Here is a 22702-nt window from a genome sequence, read left to right as displayed (position 1 = left end):
TGTGGTCATGCATGGATGTGAGAGTTGGACTGTGAAGAAAGCTGAGCGCCGAAGAATTAAGGCCTTTGAACCGTGGTGTTGGAGAAGACTCTTGAGATTCCCTTGGACTGCAAGGAGATCCAACCAGTCCATTCTGAAGGAGATCAGCCCTGGGATTTCTTTGGAAGAAATGATGCTAAAGCTGAAACTCCAGTACTTTGGCCACCTCATGCGAAGAGTTGACTCATTGGAAAAGACTCTGATGCTGGGAGGGATTGGGGGCAGGAGGAGAAGGGGACGACAGAGGATTAGATTACTGGGTGGTATCACTGACCCGATGGATGTGAGTCTAAGTGAACTCCGGGAGGTGGTGATGGACATGGAGACCTGGCGTGCTGCGATTCAAGGGGTTGCAGAGTCGGACACGACTGAGCAACTTATCTGAACTGAACAGATGATGATTTAATTCATGTTGCAGGAGATTATTCACAAAACTGGTTGATATTCTTTAGAGATCATCCTAGATTTCAAAATTTTTAAATTCCTGTCTTGATTAGAAATGGCACAAATGATGGAAACTTTTTTTTTCCTTCTTTTATGTCTTTTGGGTCTGACCTAAAGTATTGCCAACATTGTAGATATTAATCAGAAAATTAAGATTTCTTTATAGCTCAAGGAAGCCTTCACAGAATATGTAAAGCTATAGATTTCTGTATGAAAAAAAGGAAAAAAAAAACACCTTAGTGTTTTTCACTAAAACAAAGGTATGGCTTTCAGCTTTGGAGAAAAGTAAACTGTAGAATACATTCCAAGGATATGTGCTCAAATTTTCCTCCAACTCTTTGAGATCCTTTAGATAAATTGTTGTTTTTTTTTTTTCTTTTAAGTGACTATATGAAAAAGGACAATTCCCCTGCCCCAAAAAGTATCTCTGGAAGCCAAGTAAAGTAGCTTTTAAATGAATATGATTATGCTATACCAAAAGATGTAAATATGTCATATTATTTCTATACTGCTTTGGTGTGTTTTTTTTTTTAATTTTTATTTTTACTTTTACAATACTGTATTGGTTTTGCCATACACTGACATGAATCCACCACGGGTGTACATGCGAGCCCAAACATGAACCCCCCTCCCACCTCCCTCCTCACAACATCCCTCTGGGTCATGGCCGTGCACCAGCCCCAAGCATGCTGTATCCTGCATCGGACATAGACTGGTGATTCGATTCTTACATGATAGTATACATGTTTCAATGCCATTCTCCCAAATCATCCAACCCTCTCCCTCTCCCTCTGAGTCCAAAAGTCCGCTATACACATCTGTGTCTTTTTTGCTGTTTTGCATACAGGGTCATCATTGCCATCTTTGTAAATTCCATATATATGTGTTAGTATACTGTATTGGTGTTTTTCTTTCTGGCTTACTTCACTCTGTATAATCGGCTCCAGTTTCATCCATCTCATCAGAACTGATTCAAATGTATTCTTTTTAACGGCTGAGTAATAAGTGCAGGTGTGCTCAGTCATGTCCAAGTCCTTGCAACCCTATGGACTGCAGCTCCCCAGGTCCTCTGTCCATGGGATTTCCTGGGCAAGAATACTGGAGTGGGTTGCCGTTTCCTCCTCCAGGGGATCTTCCTGACCCAGGGATCAAACCTGCATCTCCCATGTCTCCTGCATTGCAGGTTGATTCTTTAGCACTGAGCCACCAGGGAAGTCTCTGAAATAAGGAAACATTACAGTTCAAATCTTATTGTATTTTGACTTTAAATTTCTCTTTTTTCCCTTCCCTTTTATTGTCCTTTCCATGCCTGAACTTTAGCTTTATCTACTGCAGAAAAAGAAATTGTCTCAATCACTATCACACTTTCAGATTTCATCAACTAGGAACCTTCGATGTAAAATCCTATACAGTAAGCCTCATGTTGCCAAGTTCCTTAGCATTTCTAATAATACAAAGCCTTCCTTTTTCATATCAGTGACCTTATTCTTTCCGTGTTACTTAGCTTCCTCCCTCTTCCTCACAAAACAAGCCAATATAAAAATTGATTTACCATTGACCTTAAGCCATGTAAAGGTTTTCCTTCTGATGTTTTCTGTCAGAAACTCTAACAGGCAGTTTTAAAATTAGATTGTGTGCGTACTGACATACAAGATTATATGTACCCCAGGCACTAAGGAACTCATTGGGCTGTAAAACTTAACGGCTCTGAGTGATGAAAAAGTGCAAAGATGATGGGGTATATTTGCTTCCTCTGCAGACCTGCATAGGATTTTCACAGGTACCCATTTCAGAAGAGTTGATCAAGGAGTTAAGATGAGAGTGCATCTGTGTGAATGCAGAGATGTGGATCAGGGGGCTGCTATTTTAAGATGAGTAGTTCCTGCTCATCTTGGGAGAAAAATACAATACCATCTGATAACTCCTGCAATTTATACCATCAGTAGTTGTCTTTCATTAGCATAACTCAATGTTCATGAGATGGAAAGTTACCCTGACATTTTGGTGGCAAGATATGGAAAATCTGAAAAATAGAGGATTCCATTCTGTATCTGCTGGCCAATGTGGCAAGTTGTCAAGTCTTATGCTGCCATGGATCCAAGGCCTAAATGTGAAAAAACGTACACGTACATTGGAGAACTGGTGTCAAAACTGCCTTCCTGCTGGGATAAATTCGTATTTGACCTTGGTGGTGGCAGGATGCTTTTCAACTGTCCTTGGGGTTTATCCTCAACCAAAGAGCAGCTTTCCACTTCACTTTTGAAAAGAATGCTTCTACAGTTAAGAAGTGTCTTCTAAGGTCTTTAAAACAAAATATTAAAATGATAAATGAGGGTTATCAAAAGAAGTGAATAAAATGACAGTAGGAAGTTACGGACCTATTTTTATCTGGGATTCATTCCTCTTCACTCTATAAATATTAATATATCCTGCTATCTACAGCATGAAGATGACCACAGTCAGTTTTATCTGAACCAGCTTCTAGAATTTATGCACATCTGGAAAGTATCCAGGTAAGACATTTTGTTTCTGTTCCAAGACTTACTGACTGATTTCTTAAGTGCCAAATCACAATATTTTTCAGTTGATTGTAAAAACTATCCTTTCACTAATACTGTGGAAGCTATTGTACTTTTAATAGATATCTCCCTTTGGCAAATTCTGTTAATAATTATCTATTCTTCACAGCTATTCAGATACGTTTGAAGAGCTGCTAACACCTTCCAGAACAATCTGACATTCATTTAAAAATCTCTCTGCTACCGGTTATTACATTTTCGAGGATTTTTTTCCTCATTCATTTGGTAATTTTGATTGTGCACATGTCACTAAGCTCTTTGTATCACTGAATTTCCATACTTTGAAAATCACCATCTCCTACTTTAAATTCCTTTCTGGAATTCCTTGAAAATAATTGGTACATTATAAACAAAGGAGAATGAATTCAAATTGGAAAACTCAAGTGACAGCAAATGAGCATATCCTAATTAAGTTTGATATCTCAACATATGCATGTATTATTTGAAAGAATAGACATATCAAAAAGCTAACCTGGGAGAAGGTATCAGTGCTACAGGGTGAGTTTATCAGGAATTAAAGTTGTTCTGAGCTAAATGAGCAAAAAATGGAGTGTGGGAGGTACGTGTCACAAATTCTCTAAAGCACAGCCTGATATAAAAGTGAGTTAAAATTGTTTTAGTGACTATTAATAATAGCTATCACTTCCTGGAGTTCTAGTACATTTTGCATACATTATCTCATCTAATTCTCCCTCTAACTCCATAACAATACATACTACCTTACTTTGGAATAAAGGAAACTGAACTTCTGGAAGGTTAAATAACTTATCTAGGGCTGATCATTCAGTTTGTTAGTAGGAAGAGTGAAATTAATGCTGTCTGCAATTTGCAAAGGCTACATTCTTTCATTAAAATATCATGTCTTTCTCTTTCCCCCCAGTATTCAGCCTCATACCATAAAATCATAGAATGGGTAAAACTAAGGAGGACTTTTGATATCACTTAATCTAAATTATTATTGTATTACTAATTATATGCTTCAGATAGGTCCCCATCAAAATGGTGTATTAAATCAAAAGTTGTGTTTCAAAATAAATTTATAAGACAACAACTACCACATCAACAAATGCAGAGAGAAACATCAAATTGGACAAATTCTTCAAAAAGTCTGGAATCCCTGGGAGTCAGAAATTTGTTCTGAACTGTTTGGTGGAGGGCTGTGACTTGTAGGTGGATGCTACCTGGGGCACAGAGAAACAAAAGGAGCCTGTGACTCTTTGGAAAAGACCCTGTGCTAGGAAAGATTGAAAGCAGGAGAAGAAGGGGACAATAGAGGATGAGATGGTTGGATGGGATCGCCCAATCGATGGACATGAGTTTGAGCAAGCACCAGGAGTTGGTGATGGCAACTGCATGCTGGACTGATATGCTGCAATCCATGGGGCTGCAAAGAGTCAGACACAACTGAGTGACTGAACTGACTGTGAGACCCATATGATTTATTCCGTAACTTTTCATTGTCAGTAATTTTTAACTGAAGTGTAGTTGACAGACATTTCTTCATTCCCTTCCTTCTTTTTGTTGTTCCTCTGATTGGGTGATTTCAAGAAATCTGTCTTTAAGTTTATGGAATCTTCTGCTTGGTAGTTTATCAAATTCTTCAGCTCAGTCTTGTATTCTTTAGCGCAAACATTTCTATTTGATTCTTGTGTTTTCTCTTTGCTGAATTTCTCATTTTGTTTCTTGCACTGTTATGCTAAATTCATTAAATTCTTTTTCTGTGCTCCCTTGTAGTTCTCTGAGCATCTTTAGAATAATTATTGTGAGAGCTTTAATCAGACAATTCTTTTATCTCCATTTCTTTGGGGTCAGTTGCTGGAAGTCTACTGTATTCTTTGGGTGGTGTCATATTTCCCTGATATTTTTGTGATTTTCTAGCTTTATATCCCTGGGTGGGGAAGATCCCCCAGAGAAAGGAATGGCAACTCACTTCAGTATTCTTGCCTGGAGAATCCCAAGGACAGAAGAACCTGGAAGGCTACAGTCCATGGGGTCACAAAGAGTTGAACATGACTGAGCAACTAACCTTTTCACTGCACACAGCCTTGCATAGCTGCTGGACAGAGGAAGCAGCAGTCACCTCTTCCAGGCTGTATGAGCTGGCTTCAGTATGGAAAGACCTTCACTTACTGGCGAGGGTATCCTGAAATGTGCTGTAACCCTGCGTGTAGTGGTGCAAGGCACCAAGCACAGAATTGTGAGACAACTCCAGGTCTGGAGTGGGGGAGAAACACAAAGTCTGCTCAGTTCAGGTCACGAGGCTCCACAGCATCCACAACCATGTGGTCCTTGGCAAGTGCTGTGGGAGGTCTGCAGTGCTGCAGGGGCTGTTGGGATCCTCAGTGGTGCCTCCAGATAGGGACCAGGGCAGACAGCAGTTGCTGCTGGAGCTGGTCGTGTACACACACAAACCTGGCTGTGAAGACCAGCTGCAGGTGCCTGTGTAGCGACAGGGTTGGCTGCAGACACTCAGAGTTGGGTGGGGATCAAACAGGGCTACCTGCTACTATAAAATATATTGGTGTGTTTTTAACATTGTGAATTTGTGTTATACAGTTCATTATTTGATTCAATTCAGGAGTTTTCAGGACAAATAGAAAGGGAAAGTCAATAACATTTGGGAAAATAATTTTGAATAGTGAAGCCAGAAGAATCTCTGCTCAACTCACATCTGTTCCATCTAAGAAGTGATGAAGCTGAAGCATTAAGAGGAGCTTAGGGAAAAAAGCAAAAATACCAGGAAAACACAGAGGTTTGGGGTCAAATACAACACCACCTATGATAAATATGTCATTAATTCTGAAAGCAATTCTCTGCAAATTTTTGCATATTTAATATTTCTTGTTGTATTTGTCATTATCTCCTTATGAATCCTTTTGCAACTGACATTTTGACTTAAAAGTAGTTTCTTATAATGAACAATCTTTGAGAGGTTTGGTTGTCAAAAATTTAATCTGAGTTCTAAGGTTTTTAAATATGCTTGTAGCCTCTAAAGTTATGCAGAGGTTTTAACATTTGCTATAGAATCATGGGCAAAGCAAGACTTGTGATAAACTTGCTAAATTTAATGTTTTACCACTCAATTTTAAACAAAGCTCTTTTTTCTTTCCAGACAGTGTCTCTCAACAGTAATCCAAAAATATGACTCCGACCTGAAATACTTCTTGAAAACTCAGGTATTAATTTTTGTTACTTACTTAATTGATCCATTAAGCATTTATTACCTACTCTTTTACTAAAACTTTGCACCTTTCTGAAGATACAAAGATTTATAAAGCAGAGAATCTAAACTTCAATGGCTTTCATTCTATCATAGCGAAACAGACAAGTAACCAGATGTATGTAATAGAGTGTCATGTGTACTGTGAAAGACCTATGTATATATAGGACACCCAAAAGAGGGTTATCGATTTTCCTTATTTGATCTGAGTGTTGAAAAATGAGTGTTAGCCAGGGGAGGGGAGTGGTGAAGGAAAGTCAGAGAAGCAGGGATAACTTAGAGCAAATAACAGGAATAGAGCAGGTTTATAGACCTAGTTTGAGTCAGAAACTGTATCCTTTTGAAACTCTGGAATGGCTACGATTAAGGTTCAAGGTGAAAGCCTATGAAAAGACCAGATGAAAGGGCGAAGCAGGAATCAAGTTATGTATGGTCTTAAGGACATTTTATGGACAATTTAATGATTTTCTAATTTATCAGCTGATGACATAAAGCCATTATGCAGGGCAGCATAATGACAGATGGGTGACTATAGGACATTTCATTAACCCAAAGAGATGAGGAGGGCATGGACAAAAGCTCTAATATGGGGATGGGGAGAAAGGGACAGATTCATAAAAGGCGAAAATGTGCAATTTACATGATTTGGTGAAAAACCGTGAACAACAGAAAAACACAGTGCCTAGACTATCTACAGATTCCTGGAGGCTGACTGATCACATGGAGACATTAATTAACTAAACAGTGAAGGTAGGAGAAGCTAGCTTGGCAGGGAAAAGAATGGATTCAGTCTAATCGAATGCCTATTAGGCATCCAAGTTGTAGTCACCATTGCTGCTGCTGCTGCTGCTGCTAAGTCACTTCAGTCATGTCCGACTGTGTGCAACCCCATAGACGGCAGCCCACCAGGCTCCCCCATCCTTGGGATTCTCCAGGCAAGAACACTGGAGTGGGTTGCCATTTCCTTCTCCAATGCATGAAAGTGAAAAGTGAAAGTAGGCAAATCATTTCTTACAGTGTGTTCTTCCAGGGAAGGATTGTTGTTTTCCAGTCTCCAGTCATGTCTGACTTCTTGCGATCCCCTGGACTGCAACACACCAGGCCTCTCTGTCCCATACCATCTCCTGAAGCTTGACCAAGTTCATGTCCACTGCATCAGTGATGTCATCCAGCCATCTCATCCTCTGGCACCCTCTTCTCCTTTGCCCTCAGTCTTTCCCAGCATTAGGGACTTTTCCACTCAGTTAGCTGTTCACATCAGATGACATAAATACTGGAATTTCAGCTTCTGCATCAGCCCTTCCAACAAGTATTCAAGGTTTATCTCCCTTAAGATTGACTGGTTTGATCTCCTTGCTGTCCAAGGGACTTTCAGGAGTCTTCTCCAGCACCACAGTTCAAAGGCATCAATTCTTTGGTGTTCTGCCTTCTTTACAATTCAGCTCCTACAACCATATGTGACCAATGGGAAGACCATAGCCTTGACTATACAGACTTTCATCGGCAGAGTAACGTCTCTGCTTGTCAACACACTGTCTAGGGTTTTCCAAGCTTCCCTGTCAAAAAGCAACTGTCTTCTGATTTCATGGCTGCAGTCACAATCCACTGTGATTTTAGAGTCCAAGAAAAGGAAATCTGTCACTGCTTCCACTTTCCCCCCTCTATTTGCCATGAAACAATGGAGCTAGATACCACAATCTTAGTTTTTTTAAAAAAATATTTAGTTTTAAGCCAGCTTTTTATTCTCCTCCTTCACCCTCAAGAGGCTCTTTAGTTCCTGTTCACTTTCTGCCATTAGAGTGGTATCATCTGCACATCTGAGGTCATTGATGTTTCTCCTGCCTGTCTGGATTCCAACTTGTAACTCATCCAGCCCAGCATTTATCCTGATGTGCTCAGCATACATATTAGTTTTCCACAGATAAAATACTGTATGATTACAGAAAATGAGGTAAGAGAATGTTTTTAAAACAAGTGAAGACTTCTTTTTCCATTAAACAAATGACTCTTGATATCTGTACAAAGGGTACAGATCTTAAGCAATATTAAATTGCTATCTCCAATATTAGAAAACATTAAACAGTTCTGAAAATAATAAATTACACTTCTTGATGTAGATACAAAACTCACACATGAAATCCACGTCAATAAGTAAAGATACAGTGACGACAAACACACAACTCCTCTTCCTTCCCAAAGTGTAATCCTCTCACTCTAATTCCACTTCTTTCTTGAGTCTAGTCTGAACCTGGACATTTAAAATGTGGAATGTGCAAACAATTCACAATTATTTATATCATTTTAAACCTCATAGAAGTGTCATAATTACTATTTCTTTGTGACTGCCATTCTTCCTAGTGTAGAATTTGAAATATACCAGGTACCCAGGGCATATTAAGGCTCCATTCCCATATCATTTATGGCTCTTGACTATACACAGATATACTGTGGAGGTTATCATGCCTTACTTATGGATGAATTTTAATTACCTAAATGTCTCAGTACTGCTCATGTATCACAGATCCATGATAATTAATTTAGTTTTCAAATGCAGTGGTTTGATCATATCACTTATATATGAGGCCTCCAATACTTTCACTTTAAAATAAACCATTTTTTGAAAGAAAGCAGTTTTTCCAATATGACTGAAAAGTTGGCAAACCATCAAAGAAATACTGTCTTTATATTATCACAGGCAAATAGTTATTATCACCACATCTAAATTATTTTATAAATAGGCCACAGTGTCTGCAAATTTCCACATGAACTCTCTGTAAACCAATGAATTTTTTAAATGACATTTCTTCCTATGAAGCATCAATAGCTAAATATCTAAGAAGTGAGAACAGACTGTGATATTATCAATTTACAATATTGCACTTTCTGTTTGTTTGACAAGTGCATTAAGTAGCATTTAATCAACACTGAAAATAGTTAAAAATTTGAAGAATAATGTTTTTATCTTTCTCATACTTGAATTATTATATGATTTGACAAAATAACAAGCAGGTCAAATAAATTTGCCATGAATATTACTGAATAATATGGATAACTTAAATTTCCAAATATTTTGTTTCATCAGCAATGGCTATTGATATATTTTACATTTGACACATTTCAGATTGTGCATCCTAACTTATGCTTGCTAAACAGCTAATTTTGTAAGTAATTTACATAGAGCTTTTCCTTTCGGCAATTTTCCCCCCTCTTTTCTATTCTACTAATAATTAGGGAATGTTTTCTGTATTATGCTATATTCTGAATTCATTGCTAACATTTAGGAGAAATTAAGAACAGAAGAAAGAAAAAGAATTTTCCCCGGAGGTGTTACTTAATGCTTACTTAGTACAAATTACTAAACTATTTATTTACTGGAATCAACAGAAATCAAAGTCAGAACCATGCTCTTAAGTTGCTAACAATCTAGCTGAAAAGAGCATTTTCACATAAAGCACACAGAGTGGTAGATCTCCAGGAGAAAGCAATGAAAAGCCAGATTTCCATCTAGGTGGAAGAATCAGCTTCTGATTCAAAGTTGCTTTCTCCTAGTAACCTCTAATGCATTGTCTCCAAAATTTTTATTTAAATGCCAAGTAGGACCTTTAGAGAAAGTTAGCAATCCTTATCACTGAGGACATACTTACACTGGGATCTAGTAACTGATGAACTAATTGTAGACCAAATGGATCTGGATTGAAAAAAATCCATCCATGCTTCAAAATGTAGGTTGGCTTCATGAAAGATCTGCTTGGTATAAAAAGAGCTAAAAGCCTCCAAACACTTCACCTTCAAGTGCATGACTCAGAGGCTATACCAACTAGATAATCGGACGAAAAATAAAAAAGGCACCTCTATTGTTCGTGTGTGTCTGTGCTAAGTCTCTTCAGTCACGTCTGACTCTTTACGACCCTATGGACTGTAGCCTGCCAGGCTCTTCGGTCCACGGGACTCTCTAGGCAAGAATCCCAGAGTAGATTGCCATGTCTTCCTCCATGGGGTTTTCCTGATCCAGGAATCAAAGCCAAAAGTCTCCTGAGGCTCCTACACTGCAGGCAGATTCTTTGCCACTGAGCCAACAGGGAAGCCCCTCTCTATCGTTCAGGTGTAACTAACTCAATGAGGAAGGCAGAATAATTCTTTTCTCACACCATCCTCAAGACCAAAATCTAACAGTATTTAGCCTCTAAACAGAGATCAAAAATTCCATTTGAAGGAGAAAGAAAGTGGGCTCACAGGTATCTGATAATATATATTTAGCATTTTTAGGACAATAGCTTTCTTAGTAATAAGCAGACTGACTGTTGGATTTTCAGAAGTTCCAATTTCAGACATACTTTAACCAGAGTGGCAGTCAAGACAGAGTTTAGGAGCAGAGATTCCAAATGTATGTGTAAACATTCTGCCAGGGGGTAAGCTTTAATTCAGCCATCCTTGAGCTTATATTATTCACTACTAGAGTGAAGATAGTAAAATAATATTGTTAAAAATTAACAAAGCAGTAGATGTAATGTGCTTAATATTATACAGTGGCTGGAAGATAAAAAATGTTTAACAAAAGATAAGTACAAGTGTGATTTTATTGTTAGAGTTACTGTTTTTAACACTGTCACTAAAGTAGAGGATTGTATATGATCCAGAAGAAAATTGTCACAAACTGATTTGCATTCACAACAGAATATAATAGGAGGGAAAGGAGGAAAAATAATCATTAGAAAATAGAGTAAAATGGACCAGCTAAAAGGTCACAAAAGGAGAAGTCAAGGAGATGAAGGAAGTAAGTTAGGTTAAAAAGGAAGTAAAACACCTTTGCAGAACTGGAACCTATCTTAGCAGAAATAAAGGGCAGATTGAAACTACTAAAAATCAAACCTATGTATAGAACACTGCCAGAGAGGAATAAGAAGAAACCATGAAAGATCTTCAGTAAGGAAGATAATTACTACCAAACATAATTTGTATTCCAAGTGGGCTTCCCTGGTGGCTCAGACGGTAAAGAATCTGCCTGCTAATGGAAAAGACTTGGGTTCGATCTCTGGCTTGGGAAGATGCGCTGAAGAAGAGAATGGATTCCCACTCCAGTGTTCTTGCCTGGAGAATTCCATGGACAGAGGAACCTGGTGGGCTACAGTCCATGGGGTTACAAAGAGTCAGAAACGACTGAGCGACTTTCACTTTCAAGTGAGATATAAAGAGTTTCATCAGAATAATGACATAATCTGATGACTTAAGATTTGTGCAGTAAGTTATGTAACACAGGAAGAGTACACACACACAAATTAAATAACTGAATAGGCAATCTTATTACATAATCAGTTTGGTACAAAATATTTCCGGTATCCTAACATCTGTCTGTTTGCCACTTTATATATATATCTCTTTTTTTCTCCATAAGAGTTATTCTTTGAAGAAAAGCCCTTTGTACCTTATCTTTGCCATTTCACCACGGAAGTATGCATCCATTAGCAACTTGCATCTCAGATATTTCAGATTTGGTTTTATTCCACCACAATAAAGAAAATATGGCACTAAAGTGAATCACATGAATTTTTTTGATTTTAAAGTACGTATAAATGTTTTGTTTACACTGTAGTCTAGTAAGTGTGTAATAACATTATGTCTTGAAAAGTACAATGTCTATACCTTAATTAAAAAATAATTTTTTGCTTCAGTTCAGTTCAGTAGCTCAGTCGTGTCCGACTCTTTGTGACTCCATGAACCACAGCACACCAGGCCTTGCTATCTGTCACCAATTCCCGGAGTCCACCAAACCCATTTCCATTGAGTCGGTGATGCCATCCAATCATCTCATCCTCTGTCATCCCCTTCTCCTGCCCTCAATCTTACCCAGCATCAGGATCTTTTCAAATGAGTCAGTTTTTCACATCAGGTGGCCAAAGTATTGGAGTTTCAGCTTGAACATCAGTCCTTCCAATGAACACCCAGGACTGATCTCCTTTAGGATGGACTGGTTGGATCTCCTTGCAGTCCAAGGGACTCTCAAGAGTTTCTCCAACACCACAGTTCAAAAGCATCAATTCTTCTGTGCTCAGCTTTGTTTATAGTCCAACTCTCACATCCATACATGACCACTGGAAAAGCCATAACCTTGACTAGACAGACCTTTGTTGGCAAAGTAATATCTCTGCTTTTGAATATGCTATCTAGGTTGGTCATAACTTTAATTCCAAGGAGTAAGCATGTTTTAACTTCATGGTTGCAGTCACTATCTGCAGTAATTTTGGAGCCCCCAAAAATAAAGTCAGCCACTGTTTCCCCTGTTTCTCCATCTATTTGCCATGAAGTGATGGGACCAGATGCCATGATCTTCGTTTTCTGAATGCTGAGCTTTAAACCAACTTTTTCACTCTCCTCTTTCACTTTCATCAAGAGGCTTTTTAGTTCCTCTTCACTTTCTGCCACGAGGGTAGTGTTATCTGCATATCTGAGGTTATTGATATTTCTCCCAGCAATCTTGATTCCAGCTTGTGCTTCCTCCAGCCCAGTGTTTCTTATGATAGAGAGACCTGCATAGAAGTTAAATAAGCAGGGTGACAATATACAGCCTTGACATACTCCTTTTCCTATTAGGAACCAGTCCGTTGTTCCATGTCCAGTTCTAACTGTTGCTTCCTGACCTGCATACAGATTTCTCAAGAGGCAGGTCAGGTGTTCTGGTATTCCCATCTCTTTCAGAATTTTCCACAGTTTATTGTGATCCACACAGTCAAAGGCTTTGGCATAGTCAATAAAGCAAAAATAGATGCTTTTCTGGAACTCTCTTGCTTTTTCCATGATCCAGTGGATGTTGGCAGTTTCATCTCTGATTCCTCTTCCTTCTCTAAATCCAGCTTGAACATCTGGAAGTTCATGGTTCACAGATTGCTGAAGCCTGGCTTGGAGAATTTTGAGCATTACTTTACTAGCATGTGAGATGAGTGCAAATGTGTGGTAGTTTGAGCATTCTTTGGCATTGCCTTTCATTGGGATTGGAATGAAAACTGACTTTTTCCAGTCCTGTGGCCACTGCTGAGTTTTCCAAACTTGCTGGCATATTGAGTGCAGCACTTTCACAGCATCATCTTTCAGGATTTGAAATACCTTAATTGGAATTCCATTACCTCCATTAGCTCTGTTCGTAGTGATGCTTCCTAAGACCCACTTGACTTCACATTCCAGGATGTCTGGCTCTAGGTGAGTGATCACACGATCGTGATTATCCGGGACGTGAGGATCTTTTTTGTACAGTTCTTCTGTGTATTCTTGCCACCTCTTCTCAATATCTTCTGCTTCTGTTATTTCTGTCCTTTATTAAGCCAATCTTTGCATGAAATGTTCCCTTGGTATCTCTAATTATTTTGAAGAGATCTGTAGTCTTTCCCATTTTATTGTTTTCCTCTATTTCTTTGCCTTGATCATTGAGGAAGGCTTTCTCATCTCTCCTTGCTATTCTTTGGAACTCTGCATTCAAATGGGTGTATCTTTCCTTTCTTCCTTTGCTTTTCGTTCCCCTTCTCTAGAAATATCAACGCAAAAACTTCAGCCTTCAGTGAACTGTAATCTTTTTCGCTGATTGAAGGTACTGCCCTGATGCTGACGTCTGTTGAAGATTGGCGTGCCGCGGCAATTTCTCGAGAAAACGATGAGGTCTGCCACATTGGGCGACTCTTCCTTTCATGAGTGATTTCTCGGGGGCGTGCACTGCTGTTTGATAGTATTTACTGACAGTAGAACTTCTTTCAAAACTGGAAGTCAATCCTCTCAAACACTGCCACTGCCTTAACTAAGTTTATTTATTCTAAACCTTTGCTTGTGATTTCCAAAGTCTTCATAGTGTCCTCACTAGGAGTAGTTTCCATTTTGAGAAACCACTTTCTTGGCTCATCCAGAAGACTCAGCTCCTCATCGTTCAGGTTTTATCATGAGATTGCAGCAATTCACTGCCATCTTCAGGCTTCCCTGTATCTATGTGTGTGTGAGTGCTCAGTCACAGTCAAGTCCGATTCTTTGCAGCCCCGGGGATGTAGTCTGCCAGGCTCCCCTGTCCATGGATTCTCCAGGCAAGAATACTAGAGTGGTTTGTCATTTCCTCCTGCAGGGGGTCTTCCTAACCCAGGAATCAGACTCATGTCTCCAAAATTGGTAGGCAAATTCTTTACCACTAGTGCCACCTGGGAAGCCTCTCACTGTACCTGTACATATGGGTGTATGATTTTCTCATTTATTTTTAATTTTTGAAAAATCTTTGCACTACTATAGATACAGTGAGGGGCTTCTCAGGTGGAACTAATGGTAGAGAATCCACCTGCTAACTGGTGATGGAAGTCAAGTCCGATGCTGTGAAGAACAGTATTGCACAAGAACCTGGAATATTAGGTCAATGAATCAAAGTAAATTGAAAGTCGTCAAACAGGAGACGGCGAGAATAAACATCAACATTTTAGGAATCAGTGAACTAAAATGGACTGGAAGGGGTGAATTTAACTCAGATGACCATTATATCTAATACTGTGGGCAAGAATCCCTTAGAAGAAATGGAGTAGCCATCATAGTCAACAAAAGAGTCCCAAATACAATCTCAAAAATGACAGAATGATTTATATTCCATTCCAAGGCAATATCACAGTAATTCAGGTCTATGCCTCAAACCTCAAAGAAGCTGAAGTTGAATGGTTCTATGACGACCTACAAGATCTTCTAGAACTAACACCAAAAAAAGGATGTGTACTTCATCATAGGGGACTGGAAAGCCAAAGTAGGAATCAAGAGATATCTGAAGTAAAGATAAGTTTGGCCTTGGATTACAAAATGAAGCAGGGCAAAGGCTAACAGAATTTTGCCAAAAGAACATACTGGTCAAAGCAAAAACCCTCTTCTAATGACACAAGAGAAGTCTATACACATGGATGTCACCAGACAGTCAATAGCAAAATCAGATTGATATATCCTTTGCAGCCAAAGATGGAGAAGCTCTATACAGCCAGCAAAAACAAGACCAGGAGCCACAAGACTGTGACTCAGATCATGAACTCCTTACTGCAAAATTCAGACCTAAATTTAGGAAAGTAGGGAAAACCACTAGACCATTCCAGGTATGACCTAAATCAAATCCCTTACTATTATACAGTGAAAGTGACAATTAGATTCAAGGGATTAGATCTGATAGACAGGGTGCCTGAATAACTATGGACAGAGTCTCGTGACATTGTATAAGAGGCAGTGATCAAGAATATCCCCAAGAAAAAGAAATGCAACAAAGGAAAAATGGTTTTCTGAGGAGGCCTTGCAAATAGCTGTTAAAAGAAGAGAAGCTAAAGGCAAAGGAGAAAAGGAAAGTATACCCATTTGAATGCGGAGTTCCAAAGAATAGCAAGGAGAGATAAGAAAGCCTTCCTCAGTGGTCAATGCAAAAAAATAGAGGAAAACAATAAAATGGGAAAGACTAGAGAGCTTTTCAAGAAAATTAGAAATATTAAGGGAACATTTCATGCAATTATGGGTACAATAAAGGACAGAAATGGTATGGACCTAAAAGAAGCAGAAGACATTAAGACGAGGTGGCAAGAATACACAGAAGAACTGTACGAAAAAGATCTTCCTGACCCAGATAACCACGATAGTGTGATCACTCACCTAGAGCCAGACATCCTGGAATGCAAAGTCAAGTGGGCCTTAGGAAGCATCCCTACAAACAAAGCTAGTGGAAGTGATGGAATTCCAACTGAGCTATTTCAAATCCTAAAAGGTGATGCTGTGAAAGTGCTGCACTCAATAGGCCAGCAAATTTGAAAAACTCAGCAGTGGCCACAGGACTGGAAAAGGTCAGTTTTCATTCCAATCTCAAAGAAAGGCAATGCCAAAAATGTTCAAACTACTGCACAATTGCCATCATCTCACATGCTAGCAAAGTAATGCTCAAAATTCTCCAAGCTAGGGTTCAACAGTACATGAACCGAGAATTCCCGATGTTCAGGCTGGTTTTAGAAAAGGCAGAGGAACCAGAGATCAAATTGCCAACATCTATTGGTCATCTAAAAGCAAGAGAATTCCAGAGAAACACCTACTTCTATTTTATTGACTATGCCTAAGCCTTTGACTCTGTGAATCACAACAAACTGAAATATTTTTAAAGAGATGGGAATACCAGACACCCTACCTGCCTACTGAAAAATTTGGAAGCAGGCCAAAACAGAAACAGTTAGAACTGGATAGTACTACAGACTTGTTCCAAATTGGGAAAGGAGTACGTCAAGGCTGTATACTGACACCCTGCTTATTTAACTTGTATGCAGAGTACATCATGAAAAACGCTGGGCTAGAGAAAGCACAAGCTGGAATCAAGATTGCTAGGAGAAATATCAATAACCTGAGATATGCAGATGACACCACCCTTATGGCAGAAAGTGAAGAGGAACTAAAGAGCCTCTTGATGAAAGTGAAAAAGCTGGCTTAAAACTCAACATTCAAAAAACTAAGATCATCACATCCAGTCTCATCACTTTAAGGCAAACAGATGGGGAAACAATGGAAATAGTGACAGACTTTATTTTCTTGGGCTCCATAATCACTGCAGATGGTGACTGCAGCCATGAAATTAAAAGATGCTTGCTCCTTGGAAGAAAAGCTATGACCAACCTAGATAGCATATTAAAAAGCAGAGACATTACTTTGCCAACAATGGTCCATCTATTGAAAGATGTGGTTTTTCCAGTTGTCATGTATGGATGTGAGAGTTGGACTACAAAGAAAGCTGAGTGCTGAAGAATTGATGCTTCTGAGCTGTAGTGTCAGAGAAGACTCTTGAGAATCTCTTGGACTGAAAGGTTATCAAACCAATCAATCTTAAAGGAAATGTCCTGAATATCATTGGAAGGACTGATGCTGAAGATGAAGCTCCAATATTTGGCCACGTGATGCAAAGAACTGACTCACTAGAAAAGATCCTGATTCTGAGAAAGATTGAAGGCAGGAGGAAAAGGGGATGACAGAGGATGAGATGGTTGGTTGGCATCACCGACTGGATGGATTGCTTTGAGCAAGCTGTGGGAGTTGGAGATGGACAGGAAAGCCTGGCATGCTACATTCCATGGGGTCACAAAAACCCCAGACAGGGCTGAGTGTCTGAACTGAACTGTAATGACTTAGAACTCTTTCTACATATTTCTGGCTTCAATTAGCAAATATTTTGTTAAGGCTATCTGCATCTATGTTTATGAGAGACATCAGCCTATACTTTTCTTGTAATAATTTGGCTTGATTTTAACATTGAAATAATGCTAGCTTTATAAAATAAGTTAAGAAATGTTCCCTCTGGCTGACTCTGCATTCTGAAATAATTTGTGTAGATTTGGTTTTCTTTCTTTCTTAGATGTCTGATAAAATTTATCAACGAAGCCATCTGTTTATAGAATTTTCCTTATGGGAAAGATTTATTATAAATTCAATTTCTTCTAATTCAAAAACATAGAATCATTCAAAGTTTAAAGTCATAAATTTCCCTCTAACTTTTAGTGGTATCCTATGAATTTTGATATGTTGGCCATCATCTCTGTAAATATATCTCTCCCCCATTTTTATCTTTCCAGAACTCCAAATGCATAAATGCCTCTGACAGGTTTGGCTCGTGTGTACTGGCTTTTCTTCCCACTCATTTTACTCTTTGCATTTCGGTAGGATGGTTTCTCTTGATCTATCTTCAATTTCACTGATACTTTACTTCACTGTGTTCAATCTGATGCTCAGCTCGATGTTCAATCAACTGAAAGAATTCTTCATCTCTAGTATCGAGTGTATTCTTATATTTCTATGATTTCCACTTGCCTCTTGTACATCGTTTTCATGCCTCTGCTGAAATCCCCATCTGTTCATGCCTGTCATCTACATTTTCCACTATGTCCTGTCCCATGCTAATCATAGTTACTTAAAGTCCTCGTCTGATTGTTCTAACATCTGGGTCATTTATTAGTTTGGTTTTGTTAGTTGTTTCATCTACTGACAATGGATTGTTATATTTCGGTTTTTCGGTATAGATCCTAATTTTGTATTGAGTCCTAAACACCCCGTGTAGAACAATACTAGAGACTGAGGTTAATTGTATTCAGACCTGGATATGGGCAATGCTCTTCTGTTATGCTATTTGTATGTAGAGTTGGTAAATCTAGTCAGGATTTGAGCTTTGAGTTTTGTTTTTCCTATCATTGTAGTCAGGGCACTTCAGGCTTCAAATTCCCTAATGGTTAGTTACCATCACCTATACTTACATAGAGCACCTGCAGTACCAGAGTCTTTTTCTCTGTTCCTCAGCTTTCAACAGCCCATTTGCTAGGTCACAGAGATGATCTCTCTCAATACTATTGTCTCTCTCCTAGTGTACTCTGCTATTGTTTATTATTCAAAATAGATTCATTTTCTTATTAGAGTAAAGGGAATTTTGAGGTAACGATCAACAACAGCCCTAGGCTGTGTTTTTGAATCTCAGGATTGGAACTGTCTGAGCATTTCTGCCTTAAAATTGGAATTTTCTTGCAGCCAAACTGTACTTTATATCTGCACTTAGTCTTGTACAGGAGACAGTTTTCTGTCCTTCCTCCTAGTGGTTCCTGACTTCGGATTGGTATCCATGTGGGATCCTGGGCTCCAGACAGGGTCCGCAGTCTCCTCCCCAGGAACAACAGGTTTTTGCTTCAACCATTCTCTCACCAGCAAAGGATCTTAACCCATGTCCCACCTATCCCTGCAAGGCAGGCTGTTTGCTTTTTCTCCCTTCCTCCAAAGCAAGAGACTTTTGCCTGGGCTCAGGATCACAGAGGATATCTGTCTCCTCTTGTATTATCATTTTTCTAGTATCATAAACCAGTAGCTTAGAGCTTCAGCTTCTTATAAGAGGAAGATCTACAGAAATAGGGTTTCCCCTAGAAGGCTAATGAATGGACCTTCAGTTTCCTGCACTGTCTTCATTATTTCCCCTGAACAACTGGTAGATGTCCAAGATGAGCTTACAAATGACTGTTAAGTCTCCTTGTGTCTTGACCTCCCAGATATTTCAAACTGACATGTTTGCTCACATCTAGCCTTTAAGAATCTGCTGAAATTTTGGCTGATTTATTCTTACCCTCTTATATAGTGGCCATCTCGTTCTCCTGTGTCTGCCAAAGGCCAAAGACATTTTGTGCTCCATTTCCCCTTGGGTGGGCCTGCCACTCTTTGGAATTTGGTCTACTTGGTCACCTTTTGACCTCAAATCTCTAAGGCAGTCAGGAAAAATTATGATCTTTGTATATTATCTGCCTTTCTCTACTTTTACAATGAGTCCAAAGTTCTACATTTTAAGCTGAAATGAAACTCCAAAGACAATTTTTAATCTTTAAGGAGCAATTTATAATAGCACTAACTGCTGAACCTGGAATAAAAATAATTCTAAATTCTTAATTTGTCTCCTGAATTTGATAATTAATTGAATTTGATGATTTTTAATATGTAAACAGAAATAGAAATTAATTAAGATTTATTTTAAAAATCCTGGAAAACAGCAAGCTACTTAAACACATTATTACTTTGGTCTCCCTCATAGCTAAATTAAGGGAACGGGCTGGGGGACATGACCCTTATGCTCTTAGTTTACTTTTGTTTTCAAAAAAGATGAGAAGGAAAGTTTGTCAGCAATCTCCTCCAGTGTTCAAAATACATTACGAATATGCTTAATCTCTAAAGTATTAGACTGGTGCTCCTTCAGAGTCTATGATACATCAAGTATTTCTAAGGTTAGAATACAGCACATAAAATAACATTACAGCAGTATTGTTAGTTTTCACTAATCCATAGAGTTAGAAAGAATTTAAAGTAGTCTACTTCAAACTCTTATTTAACACAAAAGTTTCCTCTAAACATCCCGACTGCCTGCACACCTGTAACGTGGAAGAAGTCTCTACTCACAAAGCAGCCTGCTCAATTTTGGGAAAAAACATTTTTTCCCAAACTATCAAGCCAAAATGAATGTCTCACAATGAGCCAAAATGAAATTCCCTAAATGTGAAATCGTTTGTTCTGATTTATCATTCCAGAACTTACACAAATGTAATCTCCTTTTTACTTGAAAGGTCATCATATACTTGAAAGTGATTGTGTTTCCTTTTCCTGTTTTTCCAAACTGAAACTTCCTAGTAACATCTAGTATATTTTCTTTATGCCCATTAAACTGTAGTCTTACGGTTTATGTCTCAAAACTTTGTGTGCTCCAACTGTGACCCATACTTCTTCCCTCATCATCTAAATATTAAATGTTCTGAAAGGTTATATACCCAAGTTTCCATTTTTATTTCCTCTGTTTATATTTTCCTTCTGGACAATAAAATTCAATTTCTTTGTCAGGTATCACCTCTATGAAAATAACACTCAAACCTAAGCTTTGATATCTCTTGAAATTAGGGACAAATTCTTTTGTTTTGTGTCTGTAGAATATCTCATCACGGATCACCCAAAGTCCTTGTGGTTTGGGGTCAGAAAAGTTTTGCATTTGCTTCTGCCTGAGTCCAAAATAGTAACAACACTGGCATTATTTTTAGCATAAATTCATGCTAAGGGTAGTGCAAATTAATACTCCATAGCTACACAAAACAGTTCCCCAGGTAATCATTTTCCTTACTCAATGCCCAGGTTGACAGAGAATTCCTCAATTGTTCTCCTGGTCAGTAGGCACTGTTTTGTTTTTTTTTGTTTTTTTTTGGTTTTTTTTTCCCCGCATCTTTTGCGGGTGACAATCCAGTGTCAGGGATCTCAGCCCCAGGTCTGCCCCTTCTCCTACCTCAACCAATAGCTTTAGGTCTAAAATTTCAGCACTTGTCCCATTCTAAGCAGTAAACACCAGTATGTATGTCCACTGACATTTTCCCCAGGCTACTGATGTATCCATGTTGAAGCTAATGCTCAGCCTTTAAATTCCCTCATTAAATTTCTGTCATCCACAGATTTATCCCATCTTTGTTTTGGGCTAAACTTTGGATTTACATTTTTCTTATGGTTCAGCTAATGTTTATATGAGTGTACACTGTGTGTGTGTGTAAAGCATCCATGTTTGCTCAGTCCAGCAGCTGCAAGAGCTAGAACTCTGCTGCATTTCCCAGTATCCAGAGGCTGAGTCTACTTGGTTTTTCCATTGGCAACTCAAGCTCTGTGTATCAAAAATATACACATCACAATTCCACCAAAACTTCATATTTTGCCATAACTCATGGCACTCTGTCTTTTGGTTTTCCAAGTATGAAATTTTGAAAACATCTCCAATCCAATATCCCTGTTGCACTCAATCCAATTAGTCACCAAGTTAATTCTACCATGGCAACATTTCACTTAACATATTCTAGCAATTTTGGTGACTCAAAAATGAAATATTTATCTTTCTGAATTTTTATGCAGATCAAATGAGATAAATAGATCAGATAAGAGGCACTACAAGACTAGAATAACAGATGGAATAAATTAGCTACTGAGTGACCCAATCAACCCATGTGCACTTTAACTAGTAATATTTCATGGATTTCAACAAATTCACATGTATCTCATATCTACCAAGAATGTATGAATGAAAAACAAATTCATTCACTCAGAACCTGATATACATCTCCATCATAGTTTAATAATTTTCATATTATTAGTTACCTGGGCATGAACAGTGTCTGACTTCTCTTATAAACCAAAAAATCTGTGTGAATGGATAAAAATGAACTAATTAAAAATGAATTAACTAAAATTTAGCCCACATTCTTTGCCAGGGACTTTTCCTATTTTACCTTATTTAACCTTAATAGTAATTGTGTGTTGTGTGTTAGTCACTCAGTCATGTCCGACTCTTTGCAACCCCATGGACTGTAGCCCACCAGGCTCTTTTCCCATGGGATTCTCCAGGCAAGAATACTAGAGTGGGTTGCCATTCCCTTCTCCAAATAATAATAATAAATTATTATTTAATAATCATAATCAATTCAGTTCAGTTGCTCAGTCGTGTCCAGCTCTTTGCTACCCCATGACTTGAAGCACACCAGGCCTCCCTGTCCATCACCAACTCCTGGAGTCTACCCAGATTCATGTCCATCGAGTCAGTGATGCCATCCAGCCATCTCATCCTCTGTTGTCCCCTTCTCCTCCTGCCCCCAATCCCTCCCAGCATCAGGGTCATAATAAGTAATTATTATTGTTCCAATTCTATGAGAGAATGAGGGAATTCAGATACATGGAAGTTAAATAATTTTGATAATGGCCATAGGTAGAATAGGACAGAATCAGGATTTTATCACATATAACCTTATTGCAGAGCTGGAAAAAGAATTTATTATTTATTTCACAAGAAAGAGTATATTCATATGATATTAATAGTTGGGTTGCTCTCTTTGGGGAAAATTTGATTTGTTAATAAGTTCAGTGTCAAATG

The 22702-nt window shown here is 38.5% G+C and overlaps 1 protein-coding gene across 3 annotated transcripts in view; it reads left to right on the top strand.

Annotated features, from left to right (window-relative positions):
- PIK3C2G (phosphatidylinositol-4-phosphate 3-kinase catalytic subunit type 2 gamma) overlaps nt 1-22702 on the top strand; it is a 651998-nt gene that overhangs the window by 251127 nt on the left and 378169 nt on the right. For all 3 annotated transcript variants that reach the window (XM_069585610.1, XM_069585608.1, XM_069585609.1), the window contains exons 7-8: nt 2926-2996; nt 6175-6238. In XM_069585610.1, the coding sequence (XP_069441711.1) occupies nt 2926-2996; nt 6175-6238 (135 nt within the window). The remainder of the gene's footprint in view (nt 1-2925; nt 2997-6174; nt 6239-22702) is intronic.

Source organism: Ovis canadensis, chromosome 3 (assembly GCF_042477335.2).
Source record: "Ovis canadensis isolate MfBH-ARS-UI-01 breed Bighorn chromosome 3, ARS-UI_OviCan_v2, whole genome shotgun sequence".
NCBI classification, from domain to species: Eukaryota; Metazoa; Chordata; class Mammalia; order Artiodactyla; family Bovidae; genus Ovis; species Ovis canadensis.
This window is presented reverse-complemented; position numbering and strand designations above follow the sequence as displayed.